This window comes from Lutjanus erythropterus, chromosome 21 (assembly GCF_056507025.1).
Source record: "Lutjanus erythropterus isolate fLutEry1 chromosome 21, fLutEry1.hap2, whole genome shotgun sequence".
NCBI lineage: Eukaryota > Metazoa > Chordata > Actinopteri > Lutjaniformes > Lutjanidae > Lutjanus > Lutjanus erythropterus.
The window spans coordinates 12,176,136-12,195,305 of NC_139337.1; the positions used below are offsets into that span (position 1 = coordinate 12,176,136).

A 19,170-nucleotide genomic window follows, 5' to 3' on the forward strand; every position below is an offset into this window, starting at 1 on the left:
ATACAATTGGAATTTCAAGGAGTTTGTCTAAAATCCAAGCGCTTTACAAACACTACATTAAAATTTAAGCAGGGATGAAGATTGATGTTCTATCAAATAAAGATCTTAAACATTTTTATGAGCACACCATTAGTGTGGTACTAAAGCTCTGAGGAGGAAAAATGTATTTGATATTATTTGGTATAAGGAAAATTTGTTTTTAAAAATAATGATCAATTAATTGTTTATTACCAATGATGGATTAAAGCAAATTCTTACAATTTGTAACCCTAAATTGAAGTGTTTAAGGATTTACAGCATCCATACAAAACTTGTAAGAGGTTGTCTTGTATCTAAATGTTTAACGTTTGGGCTGCCTGCTTGCCAAATAAATAAAACTTGCTCCAGTAATAACATTAAGATAATCAACATGCTTTTCAGCAATTGTCTTCTTTGCAGATACTAAATGATTCTTTCTGACATGATAAATTCAAATCACCCGACATGTTAGGGCACCAGTTAAATTGTATGCAGGCACAATCAATTAACCACAGCAGAATGAATCGGGACAAACTGACACAAGACACGGTCGCATTTTTACACAATGTCTTTATTTTTTTTTTCCTAATTACAGACTCATGGGTTAAAAATAAAAATAAAAAGCAAAACATTTGTTCAAACCCACTCCCCCTTTTCAAAAAAGAAAGTCTCCACACAAACCCCACCCCTGACTTTCCCCTGCCCTAAAATAACAGCTCCGGCCCACTCCATTTATTAAATTAATAATCAATGCCGTTAGCTCGTCAGCCTTCCTCAGACAAGCCGTGACTGCACTGCGCGTCGTCAGAGAAAGGGGGCGCCTTAAAGGTCCGCACTGTACACCCCAAAAAACACCCTCGTCTCTGGTCCTGCCTTCCTCACTCTCACGCAAACTTGCCTGCCTGCCACTCAGCTATGTTGGCTTCAGCTCTCTGGATATAAATCATGTGTTTGGCTGCCTGTTAAGTGCCGCCTGTACTGCAGTATGTGCTGTGGTGTGGTGTGGTGTGGTGTGTGTGTGTGTGTGTGTGTGTGTGTGTGTGTGTGTGTTTATGTGTGTCCTGAACAGGTGTGTGTGTGTATGTGTCTGTGTGTGTGTGTGAGTTGACGTGTGAAAAGGGACTAAAAGCATCATCAGCGTTTGCTGTTGTAGTAAATGCCCCCTGCGGCGGGCCTGTGGTCGCCCTGCCCCCCTCCCCCGCCCCCCCACACGGACAGGATGGGGTGAGTGTGCATAGCGGGAGCAGAGAGAGAGAGAGACGCTGCGGAGACAGTGGGGGGGGCCGGCGCCACCTGGGGAGGGGTCGTCAGCCTCCACTGGTCCTGAAACCTGAAACGACAAGAAGTGGTCTAATATACAGAGAGAGGAGGGGGGGAGGGGTCGGGGAGGAGGAGGAGAGACAGGAGACAGGGAGCACAGAAGGGGGGGGGGGGTAGAGGTGGAGGGGATGGGGGGGTATGTAGGGTTTGCACGAAATAAAACATTGATGCCTGTCAAAAAGAATAAAAGGAGCTTTTTTTTTTTTTTGCCATGCCTGAGTTGGAGGTGACAGGTGTGGACGAGCGGTGGAGGGGTGGCAGCACGACGAGGAAACCCCCGCCCACGAGAAAAAGAACAAAACAAAACAAAAAAAATCTATGTATGTACAATCCCACTGAACACTGAAGGTCCATCACTGCCCGGACAGCAGTGGACAGAAAAACACAATTGATGGTGTGATGAACCAAAGAGGAGGGAGGAGAGGGAAGGAAAAAGCATGAGGTATAAAATGCAGGGAGGGGAAGGAGAACGGCGGACACAAAGGGGGTTGAGGGTGGGGTGGGGAGGTAATGATATACTCCAAACCACAAACTTAAAAACACAACAAATACTCTGGCTAGTGGAAGTTTCACATGTACGGTACATTATAAAAAAAAAAAAAAAAATCTGAGTACAGTATCTTTTTTTTTGTAGCTGTCCCCCCCCCCCACCCACTTTTTTTTTTTCTTGTTTTGGTGGTAGTGGAGGGTGAGTGGGTGGGCTGTGTTGGTGATGGTGTGAAAGCAGGAGGTCACAGCCAGACCAAAGGAGACACATCTGCAGCCTGAGATACCATCATCTTCTCTTTTCTCCCCATCCCCACCCCCTCAAAACCAACAAAAAACAAATCTGCCACCATATTCTTTTCCCCAATGGCCAACTTATACCTTACCAGGGGTGACCGCGTCAACAACCTCCGCACACGCACGCTCACACACAATCGCACACTGCGGCCAGTCAGTCTCTCTGTCCAGGAGAAGTGTTTTTTTTTTCCTTTTTTTTGTCTTTTTTTTCTCTCTTCTGGGGTTCTCTTCTTTTATTGTTGGGAGAAAGGGGAGGACTTTTTTCACTTTGTGTTTTTTTTGTTTTTCTTTTTTAATGGGAACATAGAGGGGGAAGAGGGTTGATAGTAAGGGAGTGTTGGGGGGAGGGAGGGGGGTGTTTAGTAAGGGGAATACCACGATGTTGTTCGCCCTCGGCCCCTGGAAAAGAGAGAGAAAAAGAGGGTGAGTTTTTTTCTGGTTGGCTTAAGAAGACGGACACCAATTTCCTGGTGTGATATAATAATAATAAATGTGTGTATGTGTGTGATTGTGGGCAGTCCAAGAAGTAAACTGAAGGGGAAAGAATATTTATAGATATCAAAAATGAGCGACAAAATGTTCACAAATCACTAAAATAGACATACCATCTTAACGGTATTGTGCCTTTGATACTACAAGGTGTCTGTGTTACAACAAATCTGGAAGAATGACACTACAGTGCTGAAAGAAGCTGAAAGCAGCTTTGTCAAGAGAGGAAAAGTGTTTAATTTCCAGATAGTAATGATTCGTGTGTGGGTGTGAGGGGACAGCAAAGGCACTCTCTCTCCCTCTTTCTCTCTCTCTCTCTCTCTGTGTCTCTCTGTGCGAGAGCCGCCCCTGGGGTCACTGTGGGGAAAGACCTTGAGGACAAACAGCACCACACATATACCCCCAGCAAGACACAGCGCACGTGCATGCATGCACGCGCGCGCACACACACACACACTTGACAGTTTGGGGGACAGGATTCACATCATTATTATACACTCAAAGCCAGGCTGCAGCAAACTTTCCACACTTTCTCTCACGCACTTCATTCAGTGGCAACAAAACACAAAAATGTCACACTGGGACTGAAGCCAGTGGTCGTTAGGCTAGATGCTGAGGTCAGGCTGCAGTAATGAACCCTCGTTTCTGGGAGTGAACGCTGTAAAGGTGAATCTGAGTTGTGTTGTGTGTGTGTGTGTGTACCAACATACATAAGCACAGAAAAATCAACAAGGTTCTTCCACATCACAAGTACAGAATGTGTGTCTCCTGGCTCAAAATCTTTGCTTTTTTACCATGCCAAAACTTGGGAAGATGAAAAGGACAATGATGTTAATGGATGAAATATCAGAGAAAATACTTTCTGCAACAAGAGTCCAATTTTTAAGTGCGTGTAAACATGAATGATCTTTGTTCACTGGCTTTCAGTTGGGGTGCAAGGATTTAGGTGCCAATATTTGGCAGTGCTGTCCTTTAATACCATTAAATTTTGGCAGAGGAGGCCCTACTTTAGCCTACACAGACAACACTTGCTGTGGCCTTGTTACAGCTTAACTTCTTACAAACAAAGCCAATGAACAGTTAATGAAACATATCTCTTTGACTGTGTCTGCAGGACCACAGCCAGGCGCTGTGAAATCTTCCCAAGCACACAACAGGTAAATGCAAAGATTCTGAACTCACCATGGATGTGTTCCCACAACAAGACAAGGCACGAGTGAAAAGCATTACTTGGTTCCGATTGTGAGTCTGACTGTGCTCAACTATGCTAGTGATGAATTCCTGATGTAGCAACCAAACAGCACCCTGCTGTGCTCTTTGCTGCAAGAAGTGATCAAGGCCAGTTCAAGTGGAACAGCTCTCTGCTTCTCTGTGGGTGATTATTATACATTAACCAAAGCTGTTAGATAATGGAAAGATACATGATGCAGTTATCAGCAATATCCTTGAGGGTATTTTCTATTATGCGTACATTTTTTTTACAGTCAAATTACTATTGCCAACAAGAAAAAAATCATGACCTTTGAACTGCTAAATTCAATCTGACTGACTGCAAAAAGCATATTGAAAACTTTAACTTCAGTTTAGAGCCTGACCAATATTATTGGGTCGATATGGGTGTATCACAGCAATATGGGTCTATATCATCATATATGCTAGTCAATATGCGCTGATAAAATCAAAGTATCGATCAGGAACTAGTATGGAATTCAAGATATTGGTACTGGTGCTGAAAATGTCTGAACTGTACCCAGCCCTGTCCAGGGACAGTTAAGACATAGCAGGGTCAGGGGACATGAAGTGGTTGAAGAGGAAATTACTAACTTATAGAGTTAATTTTTAAGTAAGCATTATTCACTCTGTTGATAAATCAAGAAGTATTTGTTTTTTTTTTCAAGTTTTAAGTTATTTATTCATTTCTGGGTTTTGAACAATGAGACTTGTATGAGGTTATTCTGTGACTGTTAAGTCTCCTTGCTGGTCAATCAATACTTTTCTAGTTCTATTTGTGTTTTTAGTTATTTACAATTATTAAAAATCATGAAAGTTAGCCATTTCAGTGTCCTGGTGTCATTTTGGACAATAAAGTTAATTATTTAACAGTAAACTATCTTGCCTCCATCACATCTCTTTGTCACAAGTGTTTAATGATCACATTTGAGGGATCACTGAAAAAAAAGTGTTAATATATTCTATATTCTGCACATTATTCTTTGATAACTGAAAAATCCAGCATCAGTCAGGCTCTAGTTGTGTTGTGTTGTTTATGTCCAGCCTTTTGAGGTTAACATACTTTTTCGCTCTTCTGGATGAGTCTTACTTTCATTATCTTTACTGCAAATTGGTCAGACAGGAATTGCAAGTTCAATGATCATAATATGTTTTACCTAGACACACAAACCAAAAAGTTGTGAAATAGCCTCTAAAGCCAAATGCAAATAATTCTCAGTGTCTTTCAGCTAATTAACCAGCCATTAATATCAGTGCTCTCAGCTTCTGGAGACTTGATTTAATATGAAAAACCCCTCCTTCTCTCCAAGTCTTTGTGTGCCTTGTCCTGCAGCTCGGGCCAAATCCCAGTGAGTAAACTGGCAGGGTTAGGGTTTCTTGGTATGTGTGGGAGTGGCTCGGGTAAGTACACAGAGTGATTAGAGAGATTCTGACCTTGAGTTACTGACACTTTCTCACACAAAGGAATGAATAGAGATGTAACCCTTTCTTGTGGTTATTTAAACACAGCCTCGCTGGAATGGGAATTCATTGCACAAATACTCAAATCAAGAGCATGGGCAAAAGTGAAACAAGAGAAACACACAAGATTAAATGGACTAAATGGGGGTTTGTCAGAAGAACTTGGCAAACCGTTAAATCATTGACATCATAAAGGCCTCTGTATGAAGGGTTTTAGTCTCTTTCCAAAATAACTGCTGGAGCATCGTTCTTCTGGAATATGTTCTTTGTTGAAAATTAAGTAATAACAGCCAGGACCTGAAGGTTCCAGATGCTTTGCAGGGATGTGATCAAATCAGAATCTCTCAGTCTCAAAGCTCAGTGCATGTGTGGGGAAGTTGGCATGCTGATCAACGCGTTTGGCACCACACCTCCTTTCTCAGTCTCAAGAGGGGGGGAAAAAAAACAAACAAAAAAAAACAAAAAACAAGATGGCTCCACAGATAGAGCTCCCTGGGGCTTGTGCAAAGTTTCCAGCAAGATTCTTTGTAGCCTTGATTTCTGACTGCCTACAAGGACGAGCCACAGTTTGAATAAAGTGGCAGTAAGGTTATGTTGTTCAGTTATGCTCAAAACACACAAAACAATCATTTCACCTAACAAAAAGTAAGGGAATCTTTGTCCGTTTTTCGATTTCGGTTTGTCCAATTGACTTCACACCTGACAGGTGTATTAGTGGGGACCCAAGGAAGTGGAGCACCAATTGTGTAGTAGCTTGGATGAGCTGTTCTAGAGAAAGTTAAAGAACATCGCCCTGCAAAACAGGAAAACCATTCTAGATGGAGCAGTCCCAGACCCACAGTGTAAGACATGTCCTTGTGCAAGTTTAACTGACAGGTCGTAATTAAATTCTAACCAGAGCCGTGTGGACAGAGGGTAAAAGGTAATCCTCTTTCTCTCAATGGTGCTGGTTATACCCAGTGATGCCTAACATTTTGAAAACCCTACATAGTAGTTAACTTAATGTTATTAAGCTAACTCCACCAGGTTGAAAAACCTGTACATTTTTCATGTGCGCAATGTTTTTGGCCTACTTTGAATCAATTAAATGTAATTTAAAGAAGAAATATTTACTTTAATAAACCATGAAATGACCATGATGTCAGAAATCAAGGAAATATGTTAGGTTAAAATATTTACTTCAGACAACAAAGCTCCAGTGGCCTCCTTTGCAATTTCTATTCCATACCATTTTAACTTTATTTTACCCATTTCAGTTTAAATGAATGAAGCAGAAATGATGATGATTATTAATCATAATTTGGGAATATCTCAAACTATTTAAAACGGCGGTGTATTGTAATATTACTAAGGTGAAAAAATAGAGGTGGCACATTAGTATGTCGAACACTGTTTGACTAGAACTGCTGCATTAAGAGCTGCAGGGCCTCTCCAGCTCCACAGGTCGATGATTTTGAGAAAGCTGCAAGCAGCAGGAGGCCAAGCAAACGGCCCATTCGGAACAGACACGTTTTGAACAAGCACTGCACTAGTTTATAGAAACTGCAGCTCGAGTTAACTGCCAAATGTTAAAATCACATGCTGTAAACACTTAGTTTACAGTGACAGACCCCATGTGGCCTTGCGGTAGAAACAAGACTACAAAAACCCACAGGACCCCACTGCGGAGCACTGAAGTGAAGCACATCACAACACTGTAGGTAGAACGCCACCAGAATCCCAGTGCACAACACTCTGATCAACACCAGGCTTTTTCTGTTCTTCAACTGTGATCCAGGAATTAATGTTTAACAGTGTTAAGGAAAACAAACCAAAAAAAACTCACAAGCATCACCACAATTTCCAGCTGCAACAGGTTTTGATCATAATAATGATGAGATGAAGCATCAGTCACAACTGCAGCAGAGTGAAGTAATGGCACAGGTCACACAGCCCAAACCTCTTAGTTACACAAAATGCCTTACACTCTCCTGCCATCATTACAAATGACATCCCAATCTCAGTAAGAAATTAAAAACATTAAGTGCAGCCATCAGAGCTTTGCACCAGTAACTTTCTCTTATCATTAAGTTGCAGGAGATTGTATTGGCACCAACCCAAACATGGTGTATGAACAGCCTGGGAAGAACAAACTGATGTGCACCGAGTCTGTTTGCCTCCATTGAAATGGTTATGTGATGTGGCATGCAATGAGCCCCTCAGTCCCACAACCGACGTGATGTGACTTCTAACCTCACTACATGTTTGTGCCCCCGTGTTTCAAATACAATCTCCATCTCTGGATTAAGTCAATACAATGATGAAACATGATTTAAGTTCTAACAAATCTTTGACATATTTACACACTGCACATGAAATTAAAATCTAAAAATGTGTAAGGACCTTTGAAAATGTTACCTCCTCCTAATTTACAATGCTCAGATTGGCTCTCTGGCCTTTCTGTACTTACCTTGGCTATTCTACCAATAATGAATTTTTCTCCACACCTCCATTCTCAACTTTTTGGTGCTAAATCTAATTCCAGTCTTTTCAATGTGAGCACATAAAAAAAAAACTTTTACACCATGCTATCTGCCCAATTAGGTCTACTGTGAAAAAGCAAAACTAACTACTGACTGACAAGAAAACAACAAACAAACAAAAAAAAAAACCCTACATTTCCAACAAGTTTCACACACATTTGTTGCTGTGGGCATTACAATCAGTAACACATGGTCACATAGGGCTGGGCCATATATCAATTATATTTATAATTATAATTATATTTTGTCATTTCTGAGTTTTCTACTCAGTAGTTACTCAACCTGTGGCTTCCAGCTCTGAAAAGTGTCTCCAGTTTTAGGCCATTTTAATTGTCTTAACCGGACTTGTACTGGCCATCTAGCTAGCTCACTTTAACAACAAACCCCCCTGGACCTCCATCGCCTGGCAACCCACAAGTCCATTACTTTAAATAAAAGTATTACTACTCTACATTGAAAATACTCCACTACAAGTCAAAGTTCTAAATTCTAAAATTTACTAAGGTAAAAGTATGTCAGTATTACAACAAAATTTACTCAAAGTGTCAAAAGTAAATATAGCATTTCTCACTGTGCAGTAAAACGGTCCCTGTCAGTACTTTACTATTATATTCGGTGGATTAATATCACTTCTGCATTAATGTACATGTTGCATTTTACTGCTGTAGATATTTAAAGTCATTTTGGCTACTTCACATATCGTTGGACAGCTTAATCTACTGTAAATTTTTTGTGATGATCTTACAGGATATCATGCATTTCTGTATTTTATTTTAGGAAAAAAGCATATAGCCATATCACCCAGCCCTATGTTCACATGCACCTATTTTCCCTTAAAAGGAGAGGAGTTTAAGTAGCCATTTTATGAATTCTATAAATTATGTTTTCTCCTTTGCTGAATCCCTCGTCTGTACAACAAATACCAGAGAAATTCATAATAAGAGGTGTATGTGAATCTTTAACACCAGTTGCTGATTCTGGCTGGACTGTCCTTTCCTTTCAGTGCAAACAGTGGGTGAAGTGCGGTGCATGCAGGTGCAGTGTTCTCCCACGGTGTCAGAAGTGAGGCGTCTTGGCGTCAGCTCACCTGAAGGCCCGTCCTCTGCCTCTGGGTGGTGTGTAGCCGCTGTAGTAGCGTGCGCGCGATGAGAAGCTTCCTCCCCGTGACCTAAACCGAGCCCGTGGAAAGCCGCGGTCTGTGGTGCTGATGCCTGGTCTGTTTGTTCTCTTAGCGCCCACCTGCGGAGCGAGGATCAAGCAAAGGGACAGTTAAATAAACTAATATCCAGTGTTGGCCTGGTGTTTGTGTTTTCATATTTAAACAATATCAATTTTTAGTGAGACATCAAATCAATTTCTTTTGAACAATTTTAAATTAAATTTTCCTTTCAGTTTGAAAATAGGCGATATACCTTGGTTTATATGGATGATTAAATACCGATGGTGACAAAAGCCAAAACATTCAAACCCAAATGCACATCAGCCAGTAAAAATATTAGGAAAACATCAAGAGAAGAACAAATAATCACTAAATGGGCTACTAGAAAGCCAGTCATTCCAAAACCAACCAAATCTACTTAGAACTGGCAGAAAGATCAAAGTAGTTTTTGCCACTGTCACTCAAAGCATCAGCTAAATTTAGCCATCAGTGCCTATTCTGTAACTGAGTTATTGTGGTCACTGTGATTATTCAGTGTCATTATTCAGTTCATAATACATCAAGTATTCTAAGTCTACAACTGGCAATGAAGCAATAGTTTATGACAAGATAGAATCTTGTTTATGCTTTTTAAGATAAAATCAAACAGTCATGTGGCCCTTTTCTTATTTCATCATTTTCTTGTCATTCTGACACAAATGCTGAAACCTCAATGTTGAGAACCTCCCAGTCTGAAGATGCAAAAAAATAAAAAGCTAAAATGTGATACCGCCTTACCTTTATCTGCCTTCCTCTGAACAGGGACTCGTCCAAAGCCATGGCCGTCCTAACAGACTCTTTGTCTGCAAACTCGATATAGGCAAACCTGAAGAGGAAGAGAATCACTTAACAATGGGACTCAAATGCAAACAAAAGTGGCAACATGAAATTGCCAGTAACATAAGTTATTATTAACAAACAACTGATGTTTTCTCAAAAATCTAAATCTATTCCCCTTAAATGATGAGTAACAATTTATATGAAATTAGAAAGCCATTTCTAGTGGGATTTATGGTGCCTTATTTCCCTATACAAAGCACATTCAACCACCCAACTCTAGTTAAACTTCATCATTTGTATTGATGCTTCGTAAAAAAAAAAAAAATCTGTCCACCCACACTGTGTTACTGTCTTGTTTCTCTGCCAGCAGTGTGACTTTGGTATATTTGCCACACTAGACAGTGATAACAACCCCTCCAATGATTCATCCACTGCATAGTGAAAATGTTTAGTATAAGTGATGGTTTATTACCCCTTGGGATGCCCTGTGTATTTGTCACATAGGATGGTGACTCTGTTTACTGAACCGCAGCCATGAAAATGAGCCTCAAGCTCTTCTGCCGTGGCACCGTAGTCCACCTGAACAAAGAGAGGATGAAAAGGTTAAGAGAGCTGCATCATGGATACTTTCACATGTGCACTTAAAATCAAGATTGTAAATGTTCAAGCTGATGAAAAATAATTTCATTTTGATGTATGTCTATTAGGCACATCCTGGACCAAAAATTAAAGTTGTACATTTATGTCACAATGTGACATACAGAAATGAAAAAAGCAAATAAAACCTCAGTTTCAGATAAAGAGACTGAGGCAAAAAACACAATATTAAAAACTGATATAAAAATAACATAAAAAAAACTCACTGGATGAGGACCCATGCCCTCCTTAGATAAACACAGCTCATGTTAAGGTAATGAGAACACAACTATTCTTAGGCTATATTATTTTTGGTGTAAATCTCACACACTGGACCTTAAAAGGTTCAGTAAGGAGACTAGAGAAATACAGCACATTATTTAGTCTCATTCCCAGGTCATCAAAAATGCTTAAACTTTAGGAATGAGACTTAATCAGCCATCATGCCGACCAGTCTCCCATCACAAGCTGCATTTTCTAAAGCCTGAAAACAGAGCCAAGCAGATGAGCACAAACCTACTTCTCTCTCAGACCACTTGAAGTACATTATGGTTAAAAGTTATTATAAAATGTTTGCCCAAAGATGTCAAAAATAAACTGCCTACAACAGCTAGGATTAGGCAGTTGGACAAAAATATCGCCTATCAACAATGGGCCAAATCCACCACCGGCGGTTATTCCTGAACAGATTTTGGGGCGGAATTTGTCATTTTATTTCGCTTTTACAGAGTTAAGCCATTCAAGTTTTCGTTTGGTAAAAGAGAAACTTGAATTTTGAAGGTGAACAGTTGTATTTCTCCGTTTAAAGTGTGAGAATATTTATTTTTATTTATTTTCTTCACACTTTGTGACTTTATTTTGTTTATTGGCCAAAGTGAACCTCTGCAGCACATAAGATATAGTGAATTTGCAAATTACACACATCTCTCTGCTGAGACTCATGAAGACAGGAGGAGCTAGGAGGGGGACAAAGATATCACTAGTGGCCAATGGATGGGCTGACGATGATCAATTGGAAAATTTTAACCAACCCTAAATACAGTTTTAATCATGCAAACAAAGAACATTTAAAATACAAATGTGAGGGAAAATGATGATATACTTTTGTTTAGGTTAATCACAAAAAATATAGGAGGAATAGGGCACAGCTTTAATCTTGTCTATAGCAGTCTGTGTGAAAAGGGCACCAGTGTGGGCTACCAAAAGGCAACCCCGAGAAAGCAACAGGGCTCCATGGCTGAGAATGGCAATAGTGTGCACAAAACAATTGTTGCCCAGGTGCTTTAGCAGTCACAGCTTTAGAGCAGATTAGCAAAGAGAGCCATTGTTTGCTAGGGTACACACAAGAGACTCAAAGTGTGAAATGGTGCCATGTTCTTACTCTAGCTCTGTGGTCACTGTACAACATAGTTGGGACTCATTTTTTACAAGAAAACCACAACTCAAAAATGATAACAGTGGTACAAAGTCATGAAAAAGTAAAAGCACCTTTAGAGTATAGAAGAAAAGTTGCTCTGAATACAACAATATGGACTTATGGAGTGACCACAACCTAAATCCAGTCAATCCAAGCTGATACCAATCTACTGACTCAAAAATGAAACCAATAAGGCCTCTCAAATGTCCAAAGGAAGTGAGTTTTTACGTTATCTTAAAAGCTACAACAGAAAACACACAATGTTGCCAAAAAAAAAAAAAAAGCATTTGAGAGACAGTTACAGTTACAAAGAGAGTTAGAGAGAGAGAGAAAAAGAGTTGCTCACATTTCCGACATAAATCGATCTGCCATCTGCTTCCATCTTTTCCTCGATGGACATGATGACAGGGCCGACTACACAGGGGAGAGAAGGGAAAAATCTGCATGAGTAACAAAACATTTCAATTTAAACAAAAATATTCACAGTTGTTTTTCAGGTCCATCATATGAGAATGGAAGAATGCTGTATAGTATTGTTTGCATTTTATCCATTCTGGTCAGGGTTCAAAACCGCCACCAACCAAATGTTGGCAAAATATGTAACTTGCTGGTAGATTTGCTTCACTCACCAGCCAAAACATAATAGCATTGGTAATCTATTAAGTGGTTGGTTCCATTTGAACATTCATTAGCTATTTGGCTGGTGAACAAAAAATATTTTTGCACCCCGATTCAAGTTCTTGTGCTAAACAAAAAAGATGTTTGTTACATTTCGTTTAGCACTGTACCTTTGTCTATAGGTAGCTCCCAGTGTTCATAAACTTAATTTCTTAGTGGGACTGAGTTAAACCCTTATTCCTCTGCATTTATTTTGTTAAAAGTATACTTAAATATCTGATCAATACCCATGCCCCCCCCCTTTTTATGGTTTCACTGCAGCTATATTTATACCTCACAGAAATCACAGATTATCCCCACAAATTAACTCAAAATATACTAACTAAAGACAAGAATGGAAAAAAAGGAAAAGTTTATTTATACTAGTGTGAACTTTTTCTAAGACAACAGTCTAACTTTTCACAAAAATAATCTAATCTTATTTCCTCCAGCTTTCCTATGTTAGTACACTGCCTGGCCAAAAAAGCCATCACCTGGATTTTACTAAGCAAATAGGTAAGAGCTTTCCCATTGCATACTGCAGTGAATAATATGCTTCAGCTGGCAGCAAGTGATTTAACCCCAACTGATGCAGTGAGTAGCTTCTCATCTCTTAAACAACCATTTCGGAAGACATATCCCGTGGTCTTGGAAAAGATGTTACTCTGTTTCAGCAGGGTCAAATTATTGGCCTGCAACAAGCAAAGAAAACAATTAAGGAGACTGATGAAACTACTAAACTTGGGTTAAGAACTGTCCAGTGCATTATTAAAACCTGGAAGGATAGCGGGGAACCATCATCTTCAAGGAAGAAATGTAGTTGAAAATAAATCTTGAATGATCATGATCGAGATCACTTAATTGTTTGGTGAAATCAAATCGAAAAAACAAACAAAGAAAAAAAAACAGTTGGCTATGGCTATGTTTAATAGTGTCGTGAAAGTAAGGATTTCCGCACGCACAATGCGAAGAGAACTCGAACTGGGACTTAACCGCTGTGTAGCCTTACGAAAACCACTTATCAGTTAGGCTAATCAGAAAAAAAGGCTTCAATCTGCTGGAGAAATGGAAAAAGGTCGTGGTCTGATGAGTCCAGATTTACCCTGTTGCAGAGTGATGGGCATCAGGGTAAGAAGAGAGGCAGATTAAGTGATGCACCCTACCGCACAAGCCTGTGGGGGCAGTGTTATGATCTGGGGCTGCTTCAGTTGCTCAGGTTGTGGTTCAGCAACATTATGTGCCCAAAAAATGAGGTCAGCTCACTACCTGCATACACTGAGAGACCAGGTTTTTCCATCAATGTATTTTTTTTCCTTCCCTGATGGCACAGGCATATTCCAAGATGGCAATGCCAGGATTCGTTGGGCTCAAATAGTGGAAGAGTGGTTCAGGAAGCATGAGACATCATTTTCACACATGGATTGGCCACCACAGAGTCCAGACCTTAACCCCACTGAGAATCTCTGGGATGTGTTGGAGAAGACTTTACGCAGCGCTCCAACAAGATCTTGGTGAAAAATTTATGCAACTCTGAACAGAAATAAATGTTGTGACACCGTTACCGTTGTGGCATGGCAAATTCATGCTGTAAGCTAAAGGCGGTCCAACGAAATACTAGTGTGTGTGACTTTTTTGTCCAGGCAGTGTATATTTTACCTTTTACAAACAACTACACAACTTTACACTGCTTCAGTATTTACTGACCTTGTCATACTGCACACACCCACCTTTTCACTAGTCCGCAGTCGCAACACACTCTAGTTTCTACAGCATATAACTGGAAAACTCAATTTACACTGTAAAATCTTGTCACTACATTTATTTTTCTCTGTCATTTTCCTGGAAGTCATTCACGCTCCTTGCTCAACCACCCGCTCTTCACTAGCTCCTTCCCTACAGCAAATCACAATACAGGAAACTGCCATTCTTTTGAGTTGATGTGTGACCTTGACAGGTTGTGAGATAGCGGTTAAGAGGTTAAAGAACTGATAACCAAAACTGAATTTTTGTTTTTCTAATGGGTGTCTGATTCAGTTCTTATTTATAACTTGAGTGGTATACCGAATGCAGGTCTGACAGCAACATTAAGTTTCACGTTTTTTGGTCAGGGCTGAGAGAAGTTAGCTGGCTTTTGTTAGTTGAAATTAGTGAAGGATTACCTAAGTGGTTAAAATATAATTTAAACAAATTTGAAGTATTTGACGACTATTTCTTAAGTAACTTGAAATTTCTTTCACTATCGTTTTTTTTGCATTTTTTCCCCATTTAGCTTAACAAACCACAACGTAGAATTTGCTGAATATTCAAGTCTGAATTAAATCTAAAATTACCTATGATACAAAACTTGATTTGTAGATTGAGCATTAATCAACGTTTTATTAATGTATGAGTCTGAAACGAGCACTCCAGTCACACACACACTGCGGTCTCTTGCAGCCATCCTATCACTCTAATGTTGTATTGTTAAATTAAGTCTGCAGCCATAAGACAAACATGCTTTATTAAATTAACACATGCACCAACTGTAGAACTGCATGATTTTTTCTAAACTTTAAGCAAATATTTATTAAAGCAACTCCCTATTCTTGGAACATCAGCACAAGAACATGTAGATACTTTTATAATAATGATAATAATAACAACAACAATTCTTCTTATTATTATTATTATTACTACAACATGCACTACAATTTAGTATTAATCAGAACTAATACTTTAAAGGTAAATTTTAAAATCAAAACAGTTTGAAGTTAATGGCAGAAAGCTTTTACAGCAATTCAATTTAATGTGAGATTTATTTTTAAGTAGGCACAAAAGCACAATACAATTTTACCGTATTCTTCTTTCATTGGTTAACTTGACAGTAGAGAGAGCGAGAGATGGGAAATGTGGACATATGGGAAGAAAGATGAGGTATTCTCCTCACAAAAACACACACAAACGCACCTGGTGGGGGGCTGAGATTCATCTGTTTCTCCACCTCGTTCTGTAGCTCCTTCAGCTTCTCTGCCTCTTCCTCCATCTCTCTCACCCGGGCTTTGATTGCCTCCAGCTCCTGCAACACAGACACAAATGCCATTAGAGCTGTCAGTCCATCATGAGCACAACACAACTCACTGGAGCATCAATCACAGTGTGGGTGACTGCTATGCACCGCTAACAAATGCTGACCAACTACTAAATCTAGCCATGAAAATCTAATCATTAACAAATGTTGCCATAGCACCCTGTTGACAAACCCACTGACAACTCCACCCCAGGGAGGATGGTACAGTAGCAAGAAGATGCTGAAATTGGGGTAAGATGGCGCTGTAATAATGAAACCTCAATCTAAAAAGAAGCAAGTCTGTGTGTTGTTTCTGCCCAAACTGAAAATAGGAAAATTGTCACAATATCAATGGATGTATTTATTCAAGAGTGTTTTCTACCATCTAGTCTACATTGGACAGCGGCTGCCTTATACAAGTTGAAAATTAACCCTAAAAAGATACAAATCACACTAAAATCAAAAATATATTTTTTTCTCTGGCCTGTATTTATCCATCTAGATTGTTTTGGTGTGAACTATAGAGTTTTGGACATAGACCATAGAGATGGCTGCCCTTTTTTCAACAGAATGACACTTAATGGCACTCGAAAAAATTCAACACCACTGTCTCTTATCAGAAATCGTGACCTGGTTCCTTAAAATAATCCACAGACCTTGTTGTGAACAGTTTCATATAAGAAGTATTTTCTTTCTCATAGAAAGAGAGTAGTTTTGGTAGATTTTACTGCAGAAAGAAAGTAGTTCCTTCATGCATTTAGTCCAATTATACTGGCAAAATCGCAGACATCATTACAGCTGATATCTCCAAATATTTGGCAATGCCAAAAATATCTATATGGGTAAATAGCACTGCAGGCCAGAGAAAAAAAATACATATTTTTGATTTTGGGGTCAACCCCTTTAGGACTAAAAAAGGTGTTCCTTTACCACGTTTCATGTCACTTCTCAATGAATATAGAGCCAATGTTCAGAGACCGCATTTAACGGTACAACATAGTCCAGACATGTAAAACATTTGTAAACATTAAAGTAAGTAAGTAAGTAAGGATTTAAATCCAATAGTCACTGTTCAAGTTGTTTACCATGTAAAAATACACACAGACATGATGAGACTATATGCTTGTTTCTGTCTGTTAAAAATACAGTATTACTGGTTGACATCACTTTGTGCTGATTTGCTCTGACTCCATTCTGGCACTGAACATGTTAATATACATTTTGTATATCAATCAATAAGAAAATTGATTTTCTGTAGCAGTAATAATATTGAAACTCAATTAAGAGCAGTTTTGGAAACACAACTAGAAATGTATCTGGGGCAATGATGATGATCAGGTCATGATCACAGCCAAAAAATCCAATATTCCTGTGGTGAACACAGGGATGGCTATGTCCTCACGTGGGAGCGGACCCTCCTGTCTGACAGTGGTGCACTGCAGCACAGTGGGAGTCATTCCAGCTCCATCCAGGGCTGCTGCTGCTGCTGCCTGTGCTGACAGGATTTGTAATGTAAAGGCTCTTTGTACAACTGGGTGCACTGACACAGACACACCATATTAAATGCAGGTCTTCTCAGCAGTGGAAAGGAAAAACTGCACCGTGACACACTGCACACACCATCATTTCTCTCAGCTCCATCGTATCCATGTGCTCGATAATCTGATACATGAAATGTCAACAACCCTTAGCTACATGCATCACAGTACACATTCACAGCAAGACTGCTCAAATAGCCACCCGACACTGACACGCTGTAGCTCCCATTTTTTGTCGCATATTCAGTGCAAGCTCTTTCACTCCCCTCCCTTCTCTCATTCTCCTTGCCCTAGCAAAACACTGAAGGATGCAAACCCAGCCCCTCAAATACCGCAACCCCCTGCTTCTGCGTTGTATGCCGCGCTCTCACTGCCCGACAGACAGTACTACAACGTCAAAACCCACCTGGACACGCTGCAGAGACGGCACCAGGGAAAATGTGTGCAGGTGGTGTTGGAAAATGAAAAATAGGCCGACTAACGCTGATTGAGCATCTCCAACCATAATGCAGGGTACAGCAAATCATATACCCCACGGATACGCGATACCGACCGTCGATCAAAATAAATTACAAAAATGGTCAGGTGCATGTCTGCCATCTCCACCCTAGCTTTGTTAAAAATCGGCTAGCTTGTTAGCCAGTCAGATTCCGGTGATCGTACTGTAGTAAACTAGCTACCAAGCTAATGATGGTTGGTCCCAGAGGCTTATGGTGCAAAGTCCGCATTTCATCTCGTGACATGTCATTACAGTTGACAGGTCCTCTGGTCATCTTAGCTGCAGCCCTTGATGCTGCTGCTTCGATAAGCTAATGTTAGCCTGCTGACGGTCGGTCATTTGCATGTGCACACACCGGTGCTTGAAATGCAGCAGCGGCAGCCAGTATAATGGTGAAGGTAAAATTGAATAAAAAATGTCATTACCGTAAGCAGGTCGCCTTCTAAAGCGGGTAGATTCGTACAGCGGAGGCTAATGGCGGCGGCCTGTCCTACCCTCGCCCCCAACTGTCTCCTGTATCGCCGTCTCGCATTTTTTTGCGACGAGGATTCCCCCCCCAAACGGCTCGAGCTGCTCCCTGGCGCAGAGAAACTGGCGCCGCTGTTGCGCCAAGATGGCTGCCGACACCACGCATGTCACCACCCATTTCTACTGCACTGCGTGAACCACAATGGCGGTTAATATCGACCTGGCGATAGCAGTAACGCACACGGCATGTGACCCAACATTTGAGGAAAAAAATAAGCCAAATTGCTTCCCTGCTTGTACAAACTCGTCCGATTTGGCCATAACGTGTCCCGGTATACATGTGGGCTCTCACATCTGAAACAATGCCCTTCACTTACCGGGTCTTCAATCGCGGCCTCTCCCTCTTCTAACCCCGGTTCTTCGTCACCGACACCCGGGTCTTCCAGCTCGGGATGTCCGGGGTCTGAATCTAGTAGAGATTCCTCCGCCAGTCCGTTACCGAACTCCGCCATCGCCCTGTTCCAACTGTACCGACGCGCCTCGTGGCCAAACCAACGTTGCAGGCCCCTACTCACACACAAGGGGGTAGAGTGAGCGGGGCGGCGAAAAGAAAAAAACGGCGGAAAACGCCGCTTAGTAAAGTTAAAATGGGGAATAAAATGATAGCTACAGTCCTAGTCACTACTCAAACAGCATACCACGAGCAAGGACTGCTGTTTCACTCGCTGCCTTTACGCAATGGTTCTAACTTACGACAGAGAACCTAGTTTATTTACTTAAATGTGTATATAAAAAAGGCGAGGACTCTACGCGAGAGCGGCGGCGTCCCTTCAGTTCAGAAATGGAAGCCGGGGGCGGAGTCATGTATCACTGCGGGCGTAAAACTCTCAATCCTATTGGTCAACGGATGATCTTAGACAAACCCCTTTGGTGTCTGCCGCAGTCCTATTGGATAACCGCGCAGGACTTTCCGGTTCCCCAAATCGCATGTGTGTTTATAATTGGATTACGTTTCTGTCGATCATATCTCTGTCAGTCGTAAGTAGACTAGCAAGGCCAATTGTTCAGCAAATTAATTCCAGGCACATTTGAATGTGCCATATCAATT

At 40.7% G+C, this 19,170-nt stretch overlaps 1 protein-coding gene across 2 annotated transcripts; it reads right to left on the minus strand.

The window, feature by feature from the left end:
• Positions 1-573: 573 nt before the first annotated feature.
• Positions 574-18,909, minus strand: pabpn1 (poly(A) binding protein, nuclear 1). Of its 2 annotated transcripts, none has more exons than XM_084746990.1 (7): positions 18,440-18,909; positions 15,458-15,566; positions 12,201-12,268; positions 10,274-10,380; positions 9,760-9,847; positions 8,911-9,062; positions 574-1,348 (listed from the first exon to the last, which is right to left on the minus strand). In XM_084746990.1, the coding sequence occupies exons 1-7, from the start codon at positions 18,572-18,574 to the stop codon at positions 1,153-1,155; spliced, it is 855 nt and encodes a 284-aa protein (XP_084603116.1). In that variant the 5' UTR covers positions 18,575-18,909; the 3' UTR covers positions 574-1,152. The 2 variants fall into 2 exon arrangements, with proteins under 2 accessions (XP_084603116.1, XP_084603117.1); XM_084746991.1 differs by lacking the exon at positions 574-1,348 and adding an exon at positions 2,395-2,520 and having other exon boundaries at positions 18,440-18,908.
• Positions 18,910-19,170: the final 261 nt, after the last annotated feature.